The sequence below is a fragment of the Coregonus clupeaformis genome, chromosome 12, assembly GCF_020615455.1.
Source record: "Coregonus clupeaformis isolate EN_2021a chromosome 12, ASM2061545v1, whole genome shotgun sequence".
Lineage (NCBI taxonomy): Eukaryota > Metazoa > Chordata > Actinopteri > Salmoniformes > Salmonidae > Coregonus > Coregonus clupeaformis.
In genome coordinates this window covers 13,131,997-13,156,897 of record NC_059203.1, presented here as the reverse complement: position 1 = coordinate 13,156,897, position 24,901 = coordinate 13,131,997, and the positions used below count along the sequence as shown (strand labels likewise).

The 24,901-nt window shown below is 45.6% G+C and overlaps 1 protein-coding gene across 1 annotated transcript in view; it reads left to right on the top strand.

Moving 5' to 3' along the window:
- The window catches only part of LOC121578601 (calcium/calmodulin-dependent 3',5'-cyclic nucleotide phosphodiesterase 1B-like), a 34,774-nt gene that overhangs the window by 9,582 nt on the left and 291 nt on the right, over positions 1–24,901 (top strand). The window contains exons 2-13 of the mRNA XM_041892967.1: positions 3,369–3,482; positions 5,168–5,350; positions 7,273–7,339; positions 15,250–15,366; positions 15,672–15,812; positions 16,203–16,303; positions 21,325–21,450; positions 21,636–21,737; positions 22,293–22,413; positions 22,600–22,681; positions 23,033–23,150; positions 23,371–23,507. Coding sequence (XP_041748901.1) covers positions 3,369–3,482; positions 5,168–5,350; positions 7,273–7,339; positions 15,250–15,366; positions 15,672–15,812; positions 16,203–16,303; positions 21,325–21,450; positions 21,636–21,737; positions 22,293–22,413; positions 22,600–22,681; positions 23,033–23,150; positions 23,371–23,507 — 1,409 coding nt within the window. The remainder of the gene's footprint in view (positions 1–3,368; positions 3,483–5,167; positions 5,351–7,272; positions 7,340–15,249; positions 15,367–15,671; positions 15,813–16,202; positions 16,304–21,324; positions 21,451–21,635; positions 21,738–22,292; positions 22,414–22,599; positions 22,682–23,032; positions 23,151–23,370; positions 23,508–24,901) is intronic.

The window sequence follows — 24,901 nt, the reverse complement described above, 5'->3', positions numbered from 1 at the left end:
TGTCTCCAAAGCCCCATACACTACCCACCACTGTGACCTGTACGCTCTTGTTGGCTGGTCCTCACTACATGTTCGTCGTCAAACCCACTGGCTCCAGGCCATCTATAAATCACTGCTAGGCAAATCCCCGCCTTATCTTAGCTCATTGGTCACCATAGCAGCACCCACCCGTAGTCTGCGCTCCAGCAGGTATATCTCACTGGTCATTCCCAAAGCCAACACCTCCTTTGGCCGCCATTCCTTCCAGTTCTCTGCTGCCAATGACTGGAACGAATTGCAAAAATCTCTGAAGCTGGAGACTCTTATCTCCCTCAATAACTTTAAGCATCAGTTGTCAGAGCACCTTACCGATCACTGCACCTGTACACAGCCCATCTGAAATTAGCCCACCCAACTACCTCATCCCTATATTGTTATTTATTTTGCTTATTTGCACCCCAGTATCTCTATTTGCACATAATCTCTTGCACATCTAGCATTCCAGTGTTAATACTATTGTAATTATTCTGCACTATAGCCTATTTATTGCCTTACCTCCATAACTTGCTACATTTGCACACACTGTATATATATTTTCTGTTGTATTTCTGACTTTATGTTTTTTACCCCATATGTAACTCAGTGTTGTTGTTTTATTGCACTACTATGCTTTATCTTGGCCAGGTCGCAGTTGTAAATGAGAACCTGTTCTCAACTGGCTTACCTGGTTAAATAAAGGTAAAAAAATAAAAAATAAAAAAATAAAAAAAAGCTCTATAATGCAGGCTAGATCTTAATAGCTGCTCATAAACATCTATAACAACATTCATAGAGCATTATGAGCAAGCAGCTCAATTGTTAACCATGAGGACTTGAACCTCATAAACCCTATTTTATGAGAATTTGTTATCACTATCCCTTAAATACATTTTCAAATGTCAATGGTGGTTTTTGAACCATTAAAGTGCAGTGTAGCCTACTCGGGGGTATTTTATGTTCTAAGATTGGGATATGAAGTCAGAGCAATAGTATGTGAGTTAGTGTTGCTGATTACCCTGTCTATTTTATTTCCTGTGAAAGTATTATGCCCTGTGGGGGCTGTAGTTTTATCCTGGGCTGTGCTGTGTTTGATCCAGTGCATTATAGCCTACATGTGTTTTTTTTTTTATGCTTTTGAAATTGCAGCTGTATACCATAATGGATAGCAGCCATATACCAGAAATGTAGTGCAATACTTGCAGTGTCAAGAGTCAGTTTGAAGCACCAACTAGTAACGCACCAGAGAAAAAGTTTAGATTTACGTAATATGGTGAAAAGCACTTACTGTATGTATTGCTCGGAAGCACCATAAGCGTTCTATGAGCGTTCCATCTGGATTTTAACAGCGTTCTATCAGCAAGTATGTGGACACCCCTTCAAATTAATGGATTCGGCTATTTCAGCCACACCCGTTACTGACAGGTGTATAAAATCGAGCACACAGCCATGCAATCTCCTTAGACAAACATTGGCAGTAGAATGGCCTTACTGAAGAGCTCAGTGACTTTCAAGGTGGCACCGTCATAGGATGCCACCTTTCCAACAAGTCAGTTCTTCAACTTTCTGCCCTGCTAGAGCTGCCCCGGTCAACTGGAAGTGCTGTTATTGTGAAGTGGAAACTTCTAGGAGCAATTACGGCTCAGCCGTGAAGTGGTAGGCCACACAAGCTCACAGAAGGTGACCGCCGAGTGCTGAAGCGCGTAGCGCGTAGTGCGTAGTGCGTAAAAATAGTCTGTCCTCGGTTGCAACACTCACTACTGAGTTCCAAACTGCCTCTGGAAGCAACGGCAGCACAATAACTGTTCGTTGGGAGCTTCATGAAATGGGTTTCCATGGCCGAGCAGCCGCACACAAGCCTAAGATCAGCATGTGCAATGCCAAGCGTTGGCTGGAGTGGTGTAAAGATCGCTGACATTGGACTCTGGAGCAGTGGAAACACGTTCTCTGGAGTGATGAATCACGCTTCACCATCTGCCAGGAGAACGCTACCTGCCCCAATGCGTAGTGCCAACTGCAAAGTTTGGTGGAGGAGGAATAATGGTATGGGGCTGTTTTTCATGGTTCGGGCTAGGCCCCTTAGTTCCAGTGAAAGGAAATCTTAATGCTACAGCATACAATGACATTCTAGACGATTCAGTGCTTCCAACTTTTTCTTTTTATTCATTATACATTTTTTAGGGGGTAGATCAGCTTTAATATTGCAGATAGATTGTAGCTTTCATCAAAGTAATTGTCTGCATAATTTCCAATCCCCCATATATATTTTTTTATATATATTTTGTGCTTCCAACTTTGTTGGAAGGCCCTTTCCTGTTTCAGCATGACAATGACCCCATGCACAAAGCAAAGTCCATACATAAATTGTTTGTTGAGATCGGTGTGGAAGAACTTGACTGGCCTGCACAGAGCCCTGACCTCAACTCCATCGAACACCTTTGGGGATGAATTGGACTGCCAGGCCTAATCGCCCAACATCAGTGCCAGACCTCACTAATGCTCTTGTGGCTGAATGGAAGCAAGTCCCCGCAGCAATGTTCCAGCATCTAGTTGAAAGCCTTCCCAGAGGAGTGGAGGCTGTTATAGCAGCATAGGGGGGACCAACTCCATATTAATGCCCATGATTTTGGATTGAGATGTTCGACGAGCAGATGTCCACATACTTTTAGTCATGTAGTGTATCTAATTCTGTATGCATGCCATTGTAAGACAATGCGGTGGCTGTATAACCAAATGAGGGGAAGTTTGAGCAGTTTTCCTCTCTCTCTCTCTCTCTCTCTCTCTCTCTCTCTCTCTCTCTCTCTCTCTCTCTCTCTCTCTCTCTCTCTCTCTCTCTCTCTCTCTCGCTCTTCTCCCCCTCCCTCTCTCTCTTTCCCTCTCTCCCAGTTTCCCAGACAATTCAACCTGTTGCCAAAGCATTTCTTGGACGTCAGTGCTGAGCTGCCAGCTCATAACATTGAATCGTAACATACAAACGCAAGGCTTTTTTAGGGGAAATTGTTTAGTAATTGCTGCCATCACACACCTGGCTGTGTTTTGACCACAGTGCTGTCTTACTGAATATCTTGTTGTTGATTATAGTGTTGTGTTATGACAGGAACCAAGGTTATTCATCACCAAAATGACTTTCTCCACTCCTACTGAAACACAACTGCTAATAAAACACAACTTTTAAGGCTTAAAAGCTCTGACGAAGGCCATGAGGCTGATACTAAGCAAGTGCAGTGTGCAGGATTTTCTTTCCTCTAAAAGCTTATTAATGGCACCATCATAAATCCTTTATGTTGCCTATATCATGTATAAAGTGCTTATCAAGACTTTCAAAGTGGGACTCTTCCTATTTGATTTTCCAGGCTGAGGTGTATGGTCAAGCAACTGGATGAGAAAGATGTGGACTTTGAAGATCTGAAGAAGAACTTGGACTACACAGCATCCTTACTGGAGGCCGTTTACATTGATGGGACCAGGTACAGTATGGACTTTAGCGTGATTATATTGTATGGGAAAAAATAAAAAAATAAAAAAATTATATTTGGAAAGTAGTTATCCCACTGGCTATAAGGTGAATGTACCAATTTGTAAGTCGCTCTGGATAAGAGCGTCTGCTAAATGACGTAAATGTAAATGTAAACTGTATGCCCCTACTGCCTGCTTAAACCCAGAAACACATACACACACAAGCTACAGAATATCAGCATATCCTTGTTTCCACTATGAACACAATGCTCCACATTATGTGTAGACGTGACTATATTTAGTATTTCGCTAAGCCATAAGGTGATCGAAGGCAACCCTTTCTCCTTTGATATGACCCCAAAGCACCCTGATAAAGACTGTAAAGAAGCCTGTAATGAAGCCTGTAATGAAGGCTGTGATGAAGGCTGTGATGAAGACTGTGATGAAGACTGTAATGAAAGCTGTGATGAAGGCTGTAATGAAGTCTGTGATGAAGGCTGTGATGAAGGATGTGATGAAGGCTGTGATGAAGGCTGTGATGAAGGCTGTAATGAAGACTGTAAATAAGGCTGTGATGAAGGCTTTGATGAAGGCTTTAAAGAAGGCTGTGATGAAGGCTGTGATGAAGGCTTTAAAGAAGGATGTGATGAAGGCTGTGATGAAGGCTTTAAAGAAGGCTGTAATGAAGACTGTGATGAAGTCTGTGATGAAGGCTGTAATGAAGTCTGTAATGAAGGCTGTGATGAAGGCTGTAATGAAGACTGTGATGAAGACTGTGATGAAGGCTGTGATGAAGGCTGTGATGAAGACTGTGATGAAGACTGTAATGAAGGCTGTGATGAAGGCTGTAATGAAGTCTGTAATGAAGGCTGTGATGAAGGCTGTGATGAAGACTGTGATGAAGGCTGTAATGAAGGCTGTGATGAAGACTGTAATGAAGACTGTAATTAAGGCTGTGATGAAGGCTGTGATGAAGGCTTTAAAGAAGGCTGTAATGAAGGCTGCAATGAAGACTTTAATGAAGGCTGTGATGAAGGCTGTGATGAAAACTGTGATGAAGGCTGTGATGAAGGCAGTAATGAAGACTGTAATGAAGGCTGTGATGAAGGTGGTAATGAAGACTGTGATGAAGGCTGTGATGAAGGCTTTAAAGAAGGCTGTGATGAAGGCTGTGATGAAGGCTTTAAAGAAGGCTGTAATGAAGGCTGCGATGAAGACTGTAACGAAGACTGTGATGAAGGCTGTGATGGCTTTAAAGAAGGATGTGATGAAGATTGTAATGAAGGCTGTGATGAAGGCTGTAATGAAGACTGTAATCAAGGCTGTGATGAAGGCTGTGATGAAGGCTTTAAAGAAGGCTGTGATGAAGGCTGTGATGAAGGCTTTAAAGAAGGCTGTAATGAAAGCTGTGATGAAGACTTTAAAGAAAGCTGTGATGAAGGCTGTGATTAAGGCTTTAAAGAAGGCTGTAATGAAGGCTGCAATGAAGACTGTAATGAAGGCTGTGATGAAGGCTGTGATTAAGTCTGCAATGAAGGCTGTAAAGTTTCCATCTACTTAAATGTGTCATCCAACAGAGTGTGAGTTCTGTACCGTTTAGAGATAAGGGAAACAAAATAAAACTGTGTCCCCGTCCCCGTCCCTGTCTCTCTCCTCTCAGGCAGGTCTGATTTGCTTTTTCTCTCTGCCCTTTCAGACAGGGTCTGGATGCAGAGGACAACCTCCAGAAGATGCACTCTGATGGCGTGCCCACGGAGGTCACTGATTGGCTGGCTTCAACCTTCACTCAGAGGGCCCGCCTCCCTACCCGCCACTCCGACGACAAACCAAAGTTCCGCAGCATCGTCCACGCAGTGCAGGCTGGGATCTTTGTCGAAAGGTAGATGGAAAACCTGATTATCTTCAATGAGGACATTCATTTGCAATGTACAGTACCAGTCAAAAGTTTGGACACACCTACTCATTCAATAGTGAAGACATCAAACCTATGAAATAACACATATGGAATCATATAGTAACCAAAAAAGTGTTAAACAAATCTAAATATATTCTATATTTGAGATTCTTCAAATAGCCACCGTTTGCCTTGATGACTGCTTTGCACACTCTTGGCATTCTCTCAACCAGCTTCACCTGGAATGTTTTTCCAACAGCCTTGAAGGAGTTCCCACATATGCTTAGCACTTGTTGACTGCATTTCCTTCACTCTGTCGTCCGACTCATCCTAAACCATCTCAATTGGGTTGAGGTCGGGGGATTGTGGAGGCTAAGTCATCTGAAGCAGCACTCCATCACTCTCCTTCTTGGTAAAATAGCCCTTACACAGCCTGGAGGTGTGTTGGGTCATTGTCCTGTTGAAAAACAAATGATAGTCCCACTAAGCCCAAACCAGATAGGATGGTGTATCGCTGCAGAATGCTGTGGTATCCATGCTGGTTAAGTGTGCCTTGAATTCTAAATGAATCACTGACAGTGTCAGCAAAGCACCCCCACTACACATGCGGAGATCATCCGTTCACCCACACCGCGTCTCACAAAGACACGGCAGGTTTGATCCAAAAATCTCCAATTTGGACTCCAGACCAAAGGACAAATGTCCATTGCTTGTGTTTCTTGGCCCAAGCAGGTCTCTTCTTATTATTGGTGTCCTTTAGTAGTCTTTTCTTTGCAGTAATTCGACCATGAAGGCCTGATTCACACAGTCCCCTCTGAACAGTTGATGTTGAGATGTGTCTGTTACTTGAGCTCTGTGAAGCATTTATTTGGGCTGCAATTTCTGAGAATGGTAACTCTAATGAACTTATCCTCTGCAGCAGAGGTAACTCTGGGTCTTCCTTTCCTGTGGTGGTCCTCATGAGAGCTAGTTTCATCATAGCGCTTGATGGTTTTTTGCGACTGCACTTGAAAAAACTTTCAAAGTTCTTGAAATGTTCCGTATTGACTGACCTTCATGTCTTAAAGTAATGATGGACTGTCATTTCTCTTTGCTTATTTGAGCTGTTCTTGCCATAATATGGACTTGTTTCTTTACCAAATAGGGCTATCTTATGTATACCAACCCTACATTTTTACATTTTAGTCGTTTAGCAGACGCTCTTATCCAGAGTGACTTACAGTTAGTGAGTGCATACATTCTTTTTTATTTTTTATTTTTCATACTGGTCCCCCGTGGGAATCGAACCCACAACACTGGCGTTGCAAACGCCATGCTCTACCAACTGAGCTACATCCCTGCCAGCCATTCCCTCCCCTACCCTGGACGACGCTGGGCCAATTGTGCGCCCTACCTTGTCACAATACAACTGATTGGCTCAAACGCATTAAGAAGGAAAGAAATTCCACAAATTAACTTTTAACAAGACACACCTGTTAATTGAAATGCATTCCAGGTGACTACCTCATGAAGCTGGTTGGGAGAATGCCAAGAGTGTGCAAAGCTGTCATCAAGGCTAAGGGTGGCTATTTGAAGAATGTCAAATATAAAATATATTTTGACTTTTTTGGTTACTACATGATTCCATATGTGCTATTTCATAGTTTTGATGTCTTCACTATTATTCTACAATGTAGAAAATAGTACAAATAAAGAAAAACCCTAGAATGAGTGGGTGTGTCCAAACCTTTGACTGGTACTATACATGTAAAGGAGGATCGCCCTAGTCCATGGGGTTTGTAAAGTGTTAAGTTCATCTAGGTTCATTAGCAGTGGAATGCATGATCCACATTCTGTTACAACAAGGACATTACAGATTCACTACTGAGATTGTCCAATGCCAAACATTCCATGTGCTGTTGTTCCAGGATGTTCAGGAGGTCCTACACTACTGCCATGCCTGACCAACCTGCAGCAGTAGTTCACTGTCTCAGGGTAAGAACGTTGCCTGACCAACCTGCAGCAGTAGTTCACTGTCTCAGGGTAAGAACGTTGCCTGACCAACCTGCAGCAGTAGTTCACTGTCACAGGGTAAGAACGTTGCCTGACCAAGCTGCAGCAGTAGTTCACTGTCTCAGGGTAAGAACATTGCATAACCAACCTGCAGCAGTAGTTCACTGTCTCAGGGTAAGAACGTTGCCTGACCAACCTGCAACAGTAGTTCACTGTCTCAGGGTAAGAACGTTGCCTGACCAACCTGCAACAGTAGTTCACTGTCTCAGGGTAAGAACGTTGCCTGACCAACCTGCAGCAGTAGTTCACTGTCTCAGGGTAAGAACGTTGCCTGACCAACCTGCAGCAGTAGTTCACTGTCTCAGGGTAAGAACGTTGCCTGACCAACCTGCAGCAGTAGTTCACTGTCTCAGGGTAAGAACGTTGCCTGACCAAGCTGCAGCAGTAGTTCACTGTCTCAGGGTAAGAACGTTGCCTGACCAACCTGCAGCAGTAGTTCACTGTCTCAGGGTAAGAACATTGCATAACCAACCTGCAGAAGTAGTTCACTGTCTCAGGGTAAGAACGTTGCCTGACCAACCTGCAGCAGTAGTTCACTGTCTCAGGGTAAGAACGTTGCCTGACCAAGCTGCAGCAGTAGTTCACTGTCTCAGGGTAAGAACGTTGCCTGACCAACCTGCAGCAGTAGTTCACTGTCTCAGGGTAAGAACGTTGCCTGACCAACCTGCAGCAGTAGTTCACTGTCTCAGGGTAAGAACGTTGCCTGACCAACCTGCAGCAGTAGTTCACTGTCTCAGGGTAAGAATGTTGCCTGACCAACCTGCAGTAGTAGTTCACTGTCTCAGGGTAAGAACGTTGCTTGACCAACCTGCAGCAGTAGTTCACTGTCTCAGGGTAAGAACGTTGCCTGACCAACCTGCAGCAGTAGTTCACTGTCTCAGGGTAAGAACGTTGCCTGACCAACCTGCAGCAGTAGTTCACTGTCTCAGGGTAAGAACGTTGCCTGACCAACCTGCAGCAGTAGTTCACTGTCTCAGGGTAAGAACGTTGCCTGACCAACCTGCAGCAGTAGTTCACTGTCTCAGGGTAAGAACATTGCCTGATCAACCTGCAGCAGTAGTTCACTGTCTCAGGGTAAGAACGTTGCCTGACCAACCTGCAGCAGTAGTTCACTGTCTCAGGGTAAGAACGTTGCCTGACCAACCTGCAGCAGTAATTCACTGTCTCAGGGTAAGAACGTTGCCTGACCAACCTGCAGCAGTAGTTCACTGTCTCAGGTTAAGAACGTTGCCTGACCAACCCGCAGCAGTAGTTCACTGTCTCAGGGTAAGAACGTTGCCTGACCAACCTGCAGCAGTAGTTCACTGTCTCAGGGTAAGAACGTTGCCTGACCAAGCTGCAGCAGTAGTTCACTGTCTCAGGGTAAGAACGTTGTCTGACCAAGCTGCAGCAGTAGTTCACTGTCTCAGGGTAAGAACGTTGTCTGACAAAGCTGCAGCAGTAGTTCACTGTCTCAGGGTAAGAACGTTGCCTGACCAAGCTGCAGCAGTAGTTCACTGTCTCAGGGTAAGAACGTTGCCTGACAAACCTGCAGCAGTAGTTCACTGTCTCAGGGTAAGAACGTTGCCTGACCAACCTGCAGCAGTAGTTCACTGTCTCAGGGTAAGAACATTGCCTGACCAACCTGCAGCAGTAGTTCACTGTCTCAGGGTAAGAACGTTGCCTGACCAACCTGCAGCAGTAGTTCACTGTCTCAGGGTAAGAACGTTGCCTGACCATCCTGCAGCAGTAGTTCACTGTCTCAGGGTAAGAACGTTGCCTGACCAACCTGCAGCAGTAGTTCACTGTCTCAGGGTAAGAACGTTGCCTGACCAACCTGCAGCAGTAGTTCACTGTCTCAGAGTAAGAACATTGCCTGACCAACCTGCAGCAGTAGTTCACTGTCTCAGGTTAAGAACGTTGCCTGACCAACCTGCAGCAGTAGTTCACTGTCTCAGGGTAAGAACGTTGCCTGACCAACCTGCAGCAGTAGTTCACTGTCTCAGGGTAAGAACGTTGCCTGACCAAGCAGCAGCAGTAGTTCACTGTCTCAATGAAATAACGTTGCCTGACCAACCTGCAGCAGTAGTTCACTGTCTCAGGGTAAGAACGTTGCCTGACCAACCTGCAGCAGTAGTTCACTGTCTCAGGTTAAGAACGTTGCCTGACCAACCTGCAGCAGTAGTTCACTGTCTCAGGGTAAGAACGTTGCCTGACCAACCTGCAGCAGTACTTCACTGTCTCAGGGTAAGAACGTTGCCTGACCAAGCAGCAGCAGTAGTTCACTGTCTCAATGAAATAACGTTGCCTGACCAACCTGCAGCAGTAGTTCACTGTCTCAGGGTAAGAACGTTGCCTGACCAACCTGCAGCAGTAGTTCACTGTCTCAGGGTAAGAACGTTGCCTGACCAACCTGCAGCAGTAGTTCACTGTCTCAGGGTAAGAACGTTGCCTGGCCAACCTGCAGCAGTAGTTCACTGTCTCAGGGTAAGAACGTTGCCTGACCAACCTGCAGCAGTAGTTCACTGTCTCAGGGTAAGAACGTTGCCTGACCAACCTGCAGCAGTAGTTCACTGTCTCAGGGTAAGAACATTGCCTGACCAACCTGCAGCAGTAGTTCACTGTCTCAGGGTAAGAACGTTACCTGACCAACCTGCAGCAGTAGTTCACTGTCTCAGGGTAAGAACGTTGCCTTTCCAACCTGCAGCAGTAGTTCACTGTCTCAGGGTAAGAACGTTGCCTGACCAACCTGCAGCAGTAGTTCACTGTCTCAGGGTAAGAACGTTGCCTGACCAACCTGCAGCAGTAGTTCACTGTCTCAGGGTAAGAACGTTGCCTGACCAACCTGCAGCAGTAGTTCACTGTCTCAGGGTAAGAACGTTGCCTGACCATCCTGCAGCAGTAGTTCACTGTCTCAGGGTAAGAACGTTGCCTGACCAACCTGCAGCAGTAGTTCACTGTCTCAGGGTAAGTACGTTGCCTGACCAACCTGCAGCAGTAGTTCACTGTCTCAGGGTAAGAACGTTGCCTGACCAACCTGCAGCAGTAGTTCACTGTCTCAGGTTAAGAACGTTGCCTGACCAACCTGCAGCAGTAGTTCACTGTCTCAGGGTAAGAACGTTGCCTGACCAACCTGCAGCAGTAGTTCACTGTCTCAGGGTAAGAACGTTGCCTGACCAAGCAGCAGCAGTAGTTCACTGTCTCAATGAAATAACGTTGCCTGACCAACCTGCAGCAGTAGTTCACTGTCTCAGGGTAAGAACGTTGCCTGACCAACCTGCAGCAGTAGTTCACTGTCTCAGGGTAAGAACGTTGCCTGACCAACCTGCAGCAGTAGTTCACTGTCTCAGGGTAAGAATGTTGCCTGACCAACCTGCAGCAGTAGTTCACTGTCTCAGGGTAAGAACGTTGCCTGACCAACCTGCAGCAGTAGTTCACTGTCTCAGGGTAAGAACGTTGCCTGACCAACCTGCAGCAGTAGTTCACTGTCTCAGGGTAAGAACGTTGCCTGACCAACCTGCAGCAGTAGTTCACTGTCTCAGGGTAAGAACGTTGCCTGACCAACCTGCAGCAGTAGTTCACTGTCTCAGGGTAAGAACGTTGCCTGACCAACCTGCAGCAGTAGTTCACTGTCTCAGGGTAAGAACGTTGCCTGACCAACCTGCAGCAGTAGTTCACTGTCTCAGGGTAAGAACGTTGCCTGACCAACCTGCAGCAGTAGTCACTCTCTCAGGGTAAGAACGTTGCCTGACCAACCTGCAGCAGTAGTTCACTGTCTCAGGGTAAGAACGTTGCCTGACCAACCTGCAGCAGTAGTTCACTGTCTCAGGGTAAGAACGTTGCCTGACCAACCTGCAGCAGTAGTTCACTGTCTCAGGGTAAGAACGTTGCCTGACCAACCTGCAGCAGTAGTTCACTGTCTCAGGGTAAGAACGTTGCCTGACCAACCTGCAGCAGTAGTTCACTGTCTCAGGTTAAGAACGTTACCTGACCAACCTGCAGCAGTAGTTCACTGTCTCAGGGTAAGAACGTTGCCTGACCAACCTGCAGCAGTAGTTCACTGTCTCAGGTTAAGAACGTTGCCTGACCAACCTGCAGCAGTAGTTCACTGTCTCAGGGTAAGAACGTTGCCTGACCAAGCTGCAGCAGTAGTTCACTGTCTCAGGGTAAGAACGTTGCCTGACCAACCTGCAGCAGTAGTTCACTGTCTCAGGGTAAGAACGTTGCCTGACCAACCTGCAGCAGTAGTTCACTGTCTCAGGGTAAGAACGTTACCTGACCAACCTGCAGCAGTAGTTCACTGTCTCAGGGTAAGAACGTTGCCTGACCAACCTGCAGCAGTAGTTCACTGTCACAGGTTAAGAACGTTGCCTGACCAACCTGCAGCAGTAGTTCACTGTCTCAGGGTAAGAACGTTGCCTGACCAACCTGCAGCAGTAGTTCACTGTCTCAGGGTAAGAACGTTGCCTGACCAACCTGCAGCAGTAGTTCACTGTCTCAGGGTAAGAACGTTGCCTGACCAACCTGCAGCAGTAGTTCACTGTCTCAGGGTAAGAACGTTGCCTGACCAACCTGCAGCAGTAGGTCAATGTCTCAGTGTAAGAACGTTGCCTGACCAACCTGCAGCAGTAGTTCACTGTCTCAGGGTAAGAACGTTGCTTGACCAAGCTGCAGCAGTAGTTCACTGTCTCAGGGTAAGAACGTTGCCTGACCAACCTGCAGCAGTAGTTCACTGTCTCAGGGTAAGAACGTTGCCTGACCAACCTGCAGCAGTAGGTCACTGTCTCAGGGTAAGAACGTTGCCTGACCAACCTGCAGCAGTAGTTCACTGTCTCAGGGTAAGAACATTGCCTGACCAACCTGCAGCAGTAGTTCACTGTCTCAGGGTAAGAACGTTGCCTGACCAACCTGCAGCAGTAGTTCTCTGTCTCAGGGTAAGAACGTTGCCTGACCAACCTGCAGCAGTAGTTCACTGTCTCAGGGTAAGAACGTTGCCTGACCAACCTGCAGCAGTAGTTCACTGTCTCAGGGTAAGAACGTTGCCTGACCAACCTGCAGCAGTAGGTCACTGTCTCAGGGTAAGAACGTTCCCTGACCAACCTGCAGCAGTAGTTCACTGTCTCAGGGTAAGAACGTTGCCTGACCAACCTGCAGCAGTAGTTCACTGTCTCAGGGTAAGAACGTTGCCTGACCAACCTGCAGCAGTAGTCACTCTCTCAGGGTAAGAACGTTGCCTGACCAACCTGCAGCAGTAGTTCACTGTCTCAGGGTAAGAACGTTGCCTGACCAACCTGCAGCAGTAGTTCACTGTCTCAGGGTAAGAACGTTGCCTGACCAACCTGCAGCAGTAGTTCACTGTCTCAGGGTAAGAACGTTGCCTGACCAACCTGCAGCAGTAGTTCACTGTCTCAGGGTAAGAACGTTGCCTGACCAACCTGCAGCAGTAGTTCACTGTCTCAGGTTAAGAACGTTACCTGACCAACCTGCAGCAGTAGTTCACTGTCTCAGGGTAAGAACGTTGCCTGACCAACCTGCAGCAGTAGTTCACTGTCTCAGGTTAAGAACGTTGCCTGACCAACCTGCAGCAGTAGTTCACTGTCTCAGGGTAAGAACGTTGCCTGACCAAGCTGCAGCAGTAGTTCACTGTCTCAGGGTAAGAACGTTGCCTGACCAACCTGCAGCAGTAGTTCACTGTCTCAGGGTAAGAACGTTGCCTGACCAACCTGCAGCAGTAGTTCACTGTCTCAGGGTAAGAACGTTACCTGACCAACCTGCAGCAGTAGTTCACTGTCTCAGGGTAAGAACGTTGCCTGACCAACCTGCAGCAGTAGTTCACTGTCACAGGTTAAGAACGTTGCCTGACCAACCTGCAGCAGTAGTTCACTGTCTCAGGGTAAGAACGTTGCCTGACCAACCTGCAGCAGTAGTTCACTGTCTCAGGGTAAGAACGTTGCCTGACCAACCTGCAGCAGTAGTTCACTGTCTCAGGGTAAGAACGTTGCCTGACCAACCTGCAGCAGTAGTTCACTGTCTCAGGGTAAGAACGTTGCCTGACCAACCTGCAGCAGTAGGTCACTGTCTCAGTGTAAGAACGTTGCCTGACCAACCTGCAGCAGTAGTTCACTGTCTCAGGGTAAGAACGTTGCTTGACCAAGCTGCAGCAGTAGTTCACTGTCTCAGGGTAAGAACGTTGCCTGACCAACCTGCAGCAGTAGTTCACTGTCTCAGGGTAAGAACGTTGCCTGACCAACCTGCAGCAGTAGGTCACTGTCTCAGGGTAAGAACGTTGCCTGACCAACCTGCAGCAGTAGTTCACTGTCTCAGGGTAAGAACATTGCCTGACCAACCTGCAGCAGTAGTTCACTGTCTCAGGGTAAGAACGTTGCCTGACCAACCTGCAGCAGTAGTTCTCTGTCTCAGGGTAAGAACGTTGCCTGACCAACCTGCAGCAGTAGTTCACTGTCTCAGGGTAAGAACGTTGTCTGACCAACCTGCAGCAGTAGTTCACTGTCTCAGGGTAAGAACGTTGCCTGACCAACCTGCAGCAGTAGGTCACTGTCTCAGGGTAAGAACGTTGCCTGACCAACCTGCAGCAGTAGTTCACTGTCTCAGGGTAAGAACGTTGCTTGACCAAGCTGCAGCAGTAGTTCACTGTCTCAGGGTAAGAACGTTGCCTGACCAACCTGCAGCAGTAGTTCACTGTCTCAGGGTAAGAACGTTGCCTGACCAACCTGCAGCAGTAGTTCACTGTCTCAGGGTAAGAACGTTGCCTGACCAACCTGCAGCAGTAGTTCACTGTCTCAGGGTAAGAACGTTGCCTGACCAACCTGCAGCAGTAGTTCACTGTCTCAGGGTAAGAACGTTGCCTGACCAACCTGCAGCAGTAGTTCACTGTCTCAGGGTAAGAACGTTGCCTGACCAACCTGCAGCAGTAGTTCACTGTCTCAGGTTAAGAACGTTGCCTGACCAACCTGCAGCAGTAGTTCACTGTCTCAGGGTAAGAACGTTGCCTGACCAACCTGCAGCAGTAGTTCACTGTCTCAGGGTAAGAACGTTACCTGACCAACCTGCAGCAGTAGTTCACTGTCTCAGGGTAAGAACGTTGCCTGACCAACCTGCAGCAGTAGTTCACTGTCTCAGGGTAAGAACGTTGCCTGACCAAGCTGCAGCAGTAGTTCACTGTCTCAGGGTAAGAACGTTGCCTGACCAACCTGCAGCAGTAGTTCACTGTCTCAGGGTAAGAACGTTGCCTGACCAACCTGCAGCAGTAGTTCACTGTCTCAGGGTAAGAATGTTGCCTGACCAACCTGCAGCAGTAGTTCACTGTCTCAGGGTAAGAACGTTGCCTGACCAACCTGCAGCAGTAGTTCACTGTCTCAGGGTCAGAACGTTGCCTGACCAACCTGCAGCAGTAGTTCACTGTCTCAGGGTAAGAACGTTGCCTGACCAACCTGCAGCAGTAGTTCACTGTCTCAGGGTAAGAACGTTGCCTGACCAACCTGCAGCAGTAGTTCACTGTCTCAGTGTAAGAACGTTGCCTGACCAACCTGCAACAGTAGTTCACTGTCTCAGGGTAAGAACGTTGCCTGACCAACCTGCAGCAGTAGTTCACTGTCTCAGGGTAAGAACGTTGCCTGACCAAGCTGCAGCAGTAGTTCACTGTCTCAGGGTAAGAACGTATGATCTGTTATCATTCTAAAGGCTTTAACTGGGTACAACATAAGGAGCAGAGCCAGGAGTTTCCCTGACCGTATGACTACAGTATGAGCTATGAACCTTCTTGAAAAACTCAATGTGCTTTGGACATTAACAGATATCTGTTATTTGTTTGTGTCTATCCTCTCCATCGTTAGGACGTTGACCGGTGGACCTTTGATGTGTTTGCCCTGAACACAGCCAGTGATGACCATGCACTACAGACCCTGTTCTTCGAGCTGGTGACACGATACGAACTCAACAGCAAATTCAAGGTCTCCACCTATCACTTTGCACGTCCTTGCTATTTTACCAGAACTCCTTCTGTTTCTGTACAGCTTTAATTCTACATTAGCCTCTGAAAACTCAAACTTCTCTCGTTGCATTAAGACATACTTTTTTTGACAGCTGAAGCAAACACACACGTTACACACCTTTTCTAGTGTGTAAAGCTGTTTCCATAAAGTAGTACCCTGGGGTGTAGAGTCAGACACATGCGCGAGGTAGCTGATGCAGTGTGCTCAAACACGACAGATGAACTCCATGTGAACTCTCCGTTTCATATTGTGTGGTATCACAGATCCCAATCTCCTGTCTGATGTCCTTCTTGGAGAAGCTGGAGAGAGGCTACAGTAAACATAGCAACCCGTACCACAGCAGTGTCCACGCAGCCGACGTCACACAAACCCTACACTGTCTGCTCCTCCGCACAGGGCTCGTGGTACAGTACAGCTCGTCTTCTCCTCTCAGTTTACAACAAGGTCATCCCTGTCATGTTGTATTCGTTTGCCATAGCTCAGGAAAGGAGATTTCCCTCTATTGTGTCTGCCTCGTCAGGTCACTAGCTACAGTGTATGTATGGACTTGTGTGAAATAGCAGAAGCCAATGCATATGACTTATTTACTGTAAGCCAATGTAAATGACTGCATTTGAAATACAGTTGTTTATAATAAGGGGTGTCTGTGTTGGTCTAGCCTCCAGCACTGTTTACTCTATAATAATGATACGATCACTGTATGTGTTCGTTATATATGTGATGTTTATAACAAGGGTGTCTGTGTGGGTCTCACATGTTTGTAACAAGGCTGTCTGTGTGGGTCTCACATGCAGCACTGGTTGACTGAACTGGAGGTCCTGTCGTCACTGTTTGCTGCGGCCATCCATGACTACGAACACACTGGAACTACCAACAACTTCCACATTCACACAAAGTAAGATGAAGTAAAGTAAGAATTACTGAGGGGTTCAAAGATGCATTCGATTTCAGAGTGAGTGGGAGAGAGTGAAATCGAATCCACATTCACACCAAGTAAGGTAAAACAATAATATGTATGCTGTTATTCTCTGATTCTATTAGATGACTGAGGTGTTCAAAATGCATTAAAGAGTGGGAAAGAGGGGGAGAGAGAGAGAGAGAGAGAGAGAAAGAGAGTGAGAGAGAGAGAGTGAGGGAGAGAGCAAGAGAGAGACAGATAGCTAGAGTGTGTGTGTGCGTGAGAGAGATAGAGAGAGAGAGAGAGAGAGAGAGAGAGAGAGAGAGAGAGAGAGAGAGAGAGAGAGAGAGAGAGAGAGAGAGAGAGAGAGAGAGAGAGAGAGAGAGAGAGAGAGAGACAGAGACAGAGACAGAGACAGAGACGAGAGAGAGAGAGAGAGAGAGAGAGAGAGAGAGAGAGAGAGAGAGAGAGAGAGAGAGCTCCTACTCCTTCTTAAGCAAACATATCTTATGGAGGGAAGATGGTATTTTTAGCAGTAGATTTTCCACATAGAGACACAGAGGCACCTAAGAACTCTGTCTCCTGGCACACAGATCAACTCTTTATTTTGGGAACAAAAACATGAGGGCCTGTCAACACTACAAAGAATAACATTGTGATCACACTTCACCAGACCCGGCGCCAGGATAAAGTGACTAAGGGGGCAGTTGAAATCGGCGAGGGGGAAATTTTTTTTTGGGTTCTTGCATTGGAATTATATTGAATTCTGCTTATATAATCACGCTATACCACAATAAACATAAAGTTCAAATGCCGAGACTCCGAGATCATTGAGTGCTTTCGAAATCTGTAGCCTATTTCTTCTGCCCTACAGCTAGGCCATTTTGGTAATGAATATAGGCTACAAGATAGATAGGGTAATTCACCTATTACAAACAGCCTATTTGAATGCAGCCGTACACACAGCTGTCTTACCAAAATGACGCAAACAAAATGCAGTTTGGTTTAGAATACCGACACAACGAATGAGAACATAACAAAACAGCAGCGCCAAGTAGTAGGCCTAGTAAACAAAATATCTGATCAATAAAGGCATGACACAATCTATATTCAGGCTAGTTACATTAACAGTAAACAAAAGGCGAATGGAGATCAAAATAACCAAAACATAGCCTACAGCCTACTACAGTGAGATGCAGCCATGCACAGGTGTCTTGCCTAATAAATAGGCCTATACAGGCCCGCTTCAAACATGGAGAATCATGCCGCTCGCTCATTACTTCAGCAACACGTTGTGATATGGCACAATACACTTCTGTATTGTGCCATAAAGGTAGTGTGTTTCAATCTTACCTTTTCAAAGAGTTGCAGCTTCCTTGACTCTCTGTGGAACTTCCTGAGTAATTGATTACTCCATTCTCTCCTAAATCATCTTGTAAGATCCCCCTCAAATGCCAGTTGGATTAGTTGAGCTTTCCTCGGGTGTAGCATTGCCTCTTCTGTGCTGACTGAACATGTTTGTCAAAGTGGAAAATGAGTTATCGCATGTAGCTGTGGACGTCCCAAAAGTCAGTCCATGTTTAAGTGAAGTAAGCAGAGAGCGACCCAGAGAATCATTGCAGGATATCAGGTGGGATCCATTTGTCCTCATTGGAGCCAGAGCGAGCGATTTCAGTCTGCAAAAACTGGCGAGCGACACTAAACTCAGCTTCCATCTAATCTGTTTTGCTTAGATCCAACAGTGGTTTCACCTTTTTCACATCTAGAAAATAATGTCCCTATGGGTCAAGGGCACTCAGGGCCTCCACCAGTTGGCTGTTGTGTTCGCTGAATCGTTCTGACATTTCACCAATGACAGCATCCAACGTGCTGAAGAACAGTCTCACACTCAGTCTCTTCTCCTCTGGCCTGCTGTACTGTCCACCAGGTATTTCTGGAGACGTGTACGTACATAACGTCATTGTTTGCTTGGAGCTGGTGGTGGTGGTGCGTCAGTACTGTGACCAAATGGCTTCGAACTCGCTGTCGCACCTCAGCTTCTCGGCGCTCTCCAACGCACTGCGGACCACTTTGACTCCAGTGTCAAGCTCCGTTGCTTTTGCCTGCAGTCATTTCTTTGGAGGATTGAGAAGACTGAGGATTATGTGCACCATGGTGGCTGTAAAGTTAAAGCTGTGGTCCATCACTGCCTTCAGCAGCCCTGTAGACTCGAGTCTTACTTCTGCGTTGTAGGAACGCATGCGTTTTTTTCCCGCTTTTATAGAAACCCAAAGGTGTCCTACCTAACCACCCCAGTGGCTTTCCAAAGCCCTCCTACACACACCGCAGCGCACCCTGTCCATTGTGCTGACACAGCGCAGCGGAAATACAGATCTTTTTTGCGCCAACCTGTCACTCAATCATTGAAACCTTTTTTATATTTTTATATAGGGACATGAAACTAAAACTGAGGGGGCTAAAGTTTGAACTAAGGGGGCCCGCACCTCACTGCCATCTTCAGAGCTTGAAAAGCAGGCTGCCACGGACATGCCTATTCAATCAGAAAACATTATTTGTTCGGAAGAGTCTGTTCAGATCTATTGTTTGCATTTTAGACAAATAAACTTTTGACACTAAATGATAAAACACCCCACAGCTAATGTGAGGTCATGTGACAAAACCACGTAAAACCATAACACAGGAATTCAACTGTGTCCCAAATAGCACCCTATTGGCCCTGGTCACAAGTAGTGTACTATAATGAGAATAGGGTGTCATTTGGGACACAGATTTCCAGTGTTTTCCCCCATTGTTCTCTATAGAGTGTGACCTAGCTGTTCATCTCATTAAACTAACTTGACTGGTTTATTTGTTTTAACTGGGACATTATAGACAGACATTTTTTTTTAGATGTTAGTAGGCATAATATACAATAAATTGTGTGTGTGTGTGTGTGTGTGTGTGTACTGTACTGCACACCACCCTATCCCACCTGGACAAGAGGAACACCTATGTGAGAAAGCTGTTCATCAACTACAGCTCCGCTTTCAACACCATGGTGCCCACCAAGCTCATCACTAAGCTCATGGCCCTGGGAATGAACCCCTCCCTGTGCAACTGGGTCCTAGACTTCCTGACGGGTCGGCCCCATGTGGTGAGGGTAGGAAACAACACCTCTGCCACGCTGACCCTCAACACGGAGCCCCTCAGGGGTGTGTGCTCAGCCCCCTCCTGCACTCCCCGTTCACCCCATGACTGCGTGGCTACGCATTACTCCAACTCTATCATCAAGTTTGCTGACGACACAACAGTGGTGATTACCAACAGTGATTACCAACAACGATGAGACAGCCTACAGGGAGGAGGTTAGTGCCCTGGCAGAGTGGTGCCGGGGAAATAACCTCTCCCTGGACTACAGGAGACAGCAGAGAAAGCACACCCCCATCCACATCGAGGGGGCCACAGTGGAGAAGGTGAAAAGCTTCAAGTTCCTTGGCGTGCACATCACTGACGACCTGAAATGGTACCACCACACCAACACTGTGGTGAAGAAGGCACAACAGCACCTCTTCAAGCTCAGGAGGCTGAATAAATTTGGCAGATGCACCATCAACAACATTCTGTCGGGCTGCATCCCCGCCTGGTGAGGCAACTGCACCGCCCGCAACCGCATTGGTCTCCAGAGGGTGGTGTGGTCAGTCCAACGCATCACCGGGGGCACACTGCCCTGCCCTCCAGGACATCTACAGCACCCGGAGGAAGGCCAAGAAGATCATCAAGGACCTCAGCCACCCGAGCCACGGCCTGTTCACCCCAGGTCATCAGACTGTTGAACAGCCATCGCCCAGCACCCTGCCCTGAACCTCAGACACTGTCACTAGCCGGCTACCACCCGGTGCTCTACCCTGCACCTTAGAGACTGCTGCCCTATGTAAATAGTAATTGGTCACTTTAATAATATCTACATACTGTTTTACCCACTTCATATGTATATACTGTATTCTAGACATGGCTTATCCTAGATAACTACTGCTGTACATACCTTTCTATTCACATGCTGTCCATACTGTCTATACACACCATTTATTTCTATTCCGGACTCTGACATTGCTTGTTCTAATATTTCAGATATTTTTTAACTTGTGGATGATGTGTGTATGGTTTTGTACTGCATATCACTGCACCTGCGATAACATCTGCAAATCTGTGTTTGCGACCAATAAACGTTGACTTGATTTTGATGTGTGTGTGTGTGTGCGTGCAAAGCTTCATGTTTTAATTTGATTTCAGACAGTTTTACTCCACAGTAAAATGTTATTTTTACTCCTCCATTGGGATTATTCAGTTGCATTGCAGTGCTTCATTATACTGTTCTGACTAATTACATATATTAGCATTCTGATCTTTTTCTTCTGCTTGTAAATGGAAGCAGATTCATTCTAAAAACACATACTAAGCTCTTGCTGCAGTCTTGAAAAAGGGTTGTAAAAGGGTTGTAAAAGGGTTGCCAAAACATTGAGAATAAAATGTCTCCTTTTTTTGCCGTTGCCTAGGTTTTCTATAGGGTGTTTAGCCCGAGGGGATTCCCATTCACAGTGTAGCGCTGATATCTGTTTATTATCCATTCCTAAGTGCCTAGTAAACATGTATGCAAATTAATTTAGACAGGGGGCTTGATAAGGGAAGTGACTCAATTAACTCCTGCTCCTTTCTCCTGAGTAATTTATATCCATATGTTCTCTTCTCTCATTACCACATCTCTTTATTGCTATATAGTTCCACCACCCAGAATCTCAGTATATGGTGCTGTCTCTATAGATATGAGCCTGCTATGAATGTGCTTTGCCAACCCCTCTGACTGTCATTGTCATGCCATACGTGTTTCTGTAAGACAGACAAAGGACACATTATACCCTGGTCCCAGATCTGTAGGGTTAGGGTTAAAGCTAAGGCATGACAACAGTAGTCAGATGATTTAGCTAAAGCACACACCGATCATTGTACTAGGACCAATCCATCTGTGTGTGTGTTTTGTGTAGGTCAAACATTGCTATGATCTACAACGACCGGTCAGTCCAGGAAAGCCATCACATCAGTGCTGCGTTCCAACTTCTACAGGACGACGAGTCCAACATCTTCATGAACCTCTCCAGAGAACAGTGGATGTAGGAGTGATATACTATATCAATATGCTGTGAGACAGACAGACAGACAGACAGACAGACAGACACAAGCAAACCCAACAACAACTCTGCTTTGAGCAGCACAAATCTATGTTACCATGGGAACAGGGAAACCCATCAGGACAGTCTGGAAAGGTTACATGGGTGTGTTTCTGTGTGTGTGACAGGGAGGTGCGAGCCCTGGTGATAGAGATGGTGTTGGCTACAGACATGTCGTCTCACCTCGTCCAGGTCAAAGCCATGAAGGGGTGTCTGCAGCAGCAGGAAGGGTACAGCTCCACATTTTACCCACGTCCCATCATCAGAGATGTAGATTATGCTAGGATCTTAATTTGAGGCAATTTGCTACAGCAGGTAAATAATCCTGCAGCAACAGGAGATGTGAATTATTATGTGGATTATAATGAATGGACATTTTTTGTAGGGATTGATACATTTTAAAGTGGAAATTACAAACTTTAGAAGTATTTTTAAACCTCAAATACATTACAAGTTTGCATTTCCTGCTGTGCAGGAACATTCTCAGCAACAAAAGAGTGATCAAATTAACTGTAGGCCTACTAGATAGCACATTGTGAGAAAGGTACTATGAGAAAGGTACTATTTGAAATGTCATCATAATTTATTTATGTTGTTTGTTATGTTGATGGATTTCATTCCTGTTATTACTTGAAGAGCAATTTTTCATAACTTAAAATGAATGTGCTATGTAACTCTCCCATTGACTCCAATGTATTATTAACATGAAAGCCAAAGAAGCTTAAGTTCTGTTCTGGTCCATATCTAGCAGTCACTCTTGGTCGTTTGTTTCCTGTGGTTAACAGCATAGACAAACCCAAAGCGCTGTCCCTACTACTGCACACTGCAGACATCAGTCACCCCTGCAAGCCCTGGGGTCTACACTCTCGCTGGACCAAAGCCCTCATGGACGAGTTCTTCAGACAGGTAGGACCCCCGGAGGAACTTACAACTAGGTACAAGGTTTTCCTGACTGTGCCAGTCTTGGATAGTCTTGTGTACTGTGTCAGTCCTGGATCGTCATATGACTATACCTGGATTATCTTGCTCATTGTTGTTGATTGTCTTTGAAAGCCTGTTAAAACATATTTTCTCTCTTTCTGTCTCTCTGAGGGTGACAGAGAGGCAGAGCTTGGCCTTCCCTTCTCTCCACTGTGTGATCGGAACAGCACCCTGGTCGCAGAGTCACAAATAGGCAAATTATAAGACATTACTGCACATGGTCATCACTGAGTCATCACTGAGTCATCATCAACAATCAATACATAAGCTCTCATTCTATATACTTTGGACAATGTGTACACAAAACCTACTGTCTAAAGTACACATGCAGGTTGTGTATGAAGATGTGATCTTTAACATGTAAAAAAACAGGGTTGTTACGTAATGTACAATATTAATATTATTAGATATACATGTTAGTCAATTAGTAGACTTCCTTCTCCAGAGCCACTTGCAGTAGTAAGTGCATACATTTTCATATTTTTTCGTACTATGTAGCAATTTTTTTGTATTATATAGCTAACAATACTTTTGTTGTATGCAGGTTTCATAGACTTCATAGTGGACCCTACGTTTTCCCTACTGACTGACGTGGCTGAGAAGATAGTCATTCCCCTGGTGGGAGACAACCCAAAACCTCCAGAACCCTGCAATCCACATAGGTGACATTTTGTTTATGAGAACCCCGTCCTAGACATTAGTTAGCTAGTTGGTTTCATAACACTTGTACCTACACACGACAAATACTTTCGAACACTTGGGGCTGCTGTACAATGGAACCAATGGAATAGTTCCAAAAGCACAAACCCAATTACACTCCCCAATTACGTTTGACATATGTGTTTGACTCAGGTCTGATGAATTTTTTTTATCTCCCTCCAGTAATCTGTGGAAGGAGAGTTCCAGAGGACTACAGTGGAGCTTGTCTCACATCAGCTCAGAACTGGTCAGCTTCAGATCCACCTGGACACGACACACAGAAGACAACAAGTTCAAATGGAAGGAGAGAGGCTCCAACGGTAATGTGACAGACTTCTATTAACACCTTGTTATAGCTCAGGGGTGGGCAATCTTACCTTGCCAGGCAGGGCTGGTTGGGGTGGTGTATTGACGCTTGGCTGGAATCCCGACACCAGCTGTCGCAGTGTATGATTGATTGCCCACCCCTTGGCTTGGCTCTATGAATAATCAGTGGTTGCATCCCAAATGACAACCTATTCGCTATGTAGTACACTACTTTAGACTCATAGGGCTCTGGTTGAAAGTAGTGCACTATATTGGGAATACGGTACCATTTGGGACGCAGCCAGTGTCTCTCTTTGATCTCATAAAAGCTTTAGGAGATATCAGGGAGATGAACAGACATACAGTAAGCTCCATTTATACCTGGTGCTAACATCCATCCTGTGTCTGGATCATATAAGAGCGTCTGCTAAATGACTAAAATGTAATGTAAATGTAATCATGGTCACATTCTGATTGTGCCCACATTTTCAGCCAGGTTTAGATGAATAAAATAAGCATTGTGAACTGATTTCGATCAGATCTTATAAGTGTAAACGAGCAAGATCAGGAAGAATATAGATATGATTTCCATTCCAACCTATTGTATTTCAATCATACTATCATACCATCATGCTATCATACTATCATGCTATCATGCTATCATACCATCATGCTATCATACTATCATGCTATCATGATATCATACTGTCAAACCATCATGCTATCATACTATCATGCTATCATACATCATGCTATCATACCATCATGCTATCATACCAACGTGCTATCATACCATCATGCTATCATACCATCGTGCTATCATACCATCATGCTATCATACCATAATGCTATCATACCATCATGATATCATACAATCATGCTATCATACCATCATGATATCATGCTATCATACCATCATTGTATCATACATCATACTATCATACCATCATGCTATCATGCTATCATACTATCATGCTATCATACCATCATTGTATCATACCATCGTGCTATCATTCCATCATGCTATCATACCATCATGCTATCATACCATCATGATATCATACCATCATGCTATCATGCTATCATACCATCATGATATCATACCATCATACCATCATACTATCATACCATTGTGCTATCATACCATCATGCTATCATACCATCATACCATCATGATATCATACCATTATGCTATCATACATCATGATATCATACCATCATACCATCATGCTATCGTACAATCATGCTATCATACCATCATGCTATCATGCTATCATACCATCATGCTATCACACCATCATGCTATCATACCATCATACTGTCATACCATCATGCTATCATACCATCACACTATCATGCTATCATACTATCATACTATAATCATACTAAATATATTTTAATCCTTTTC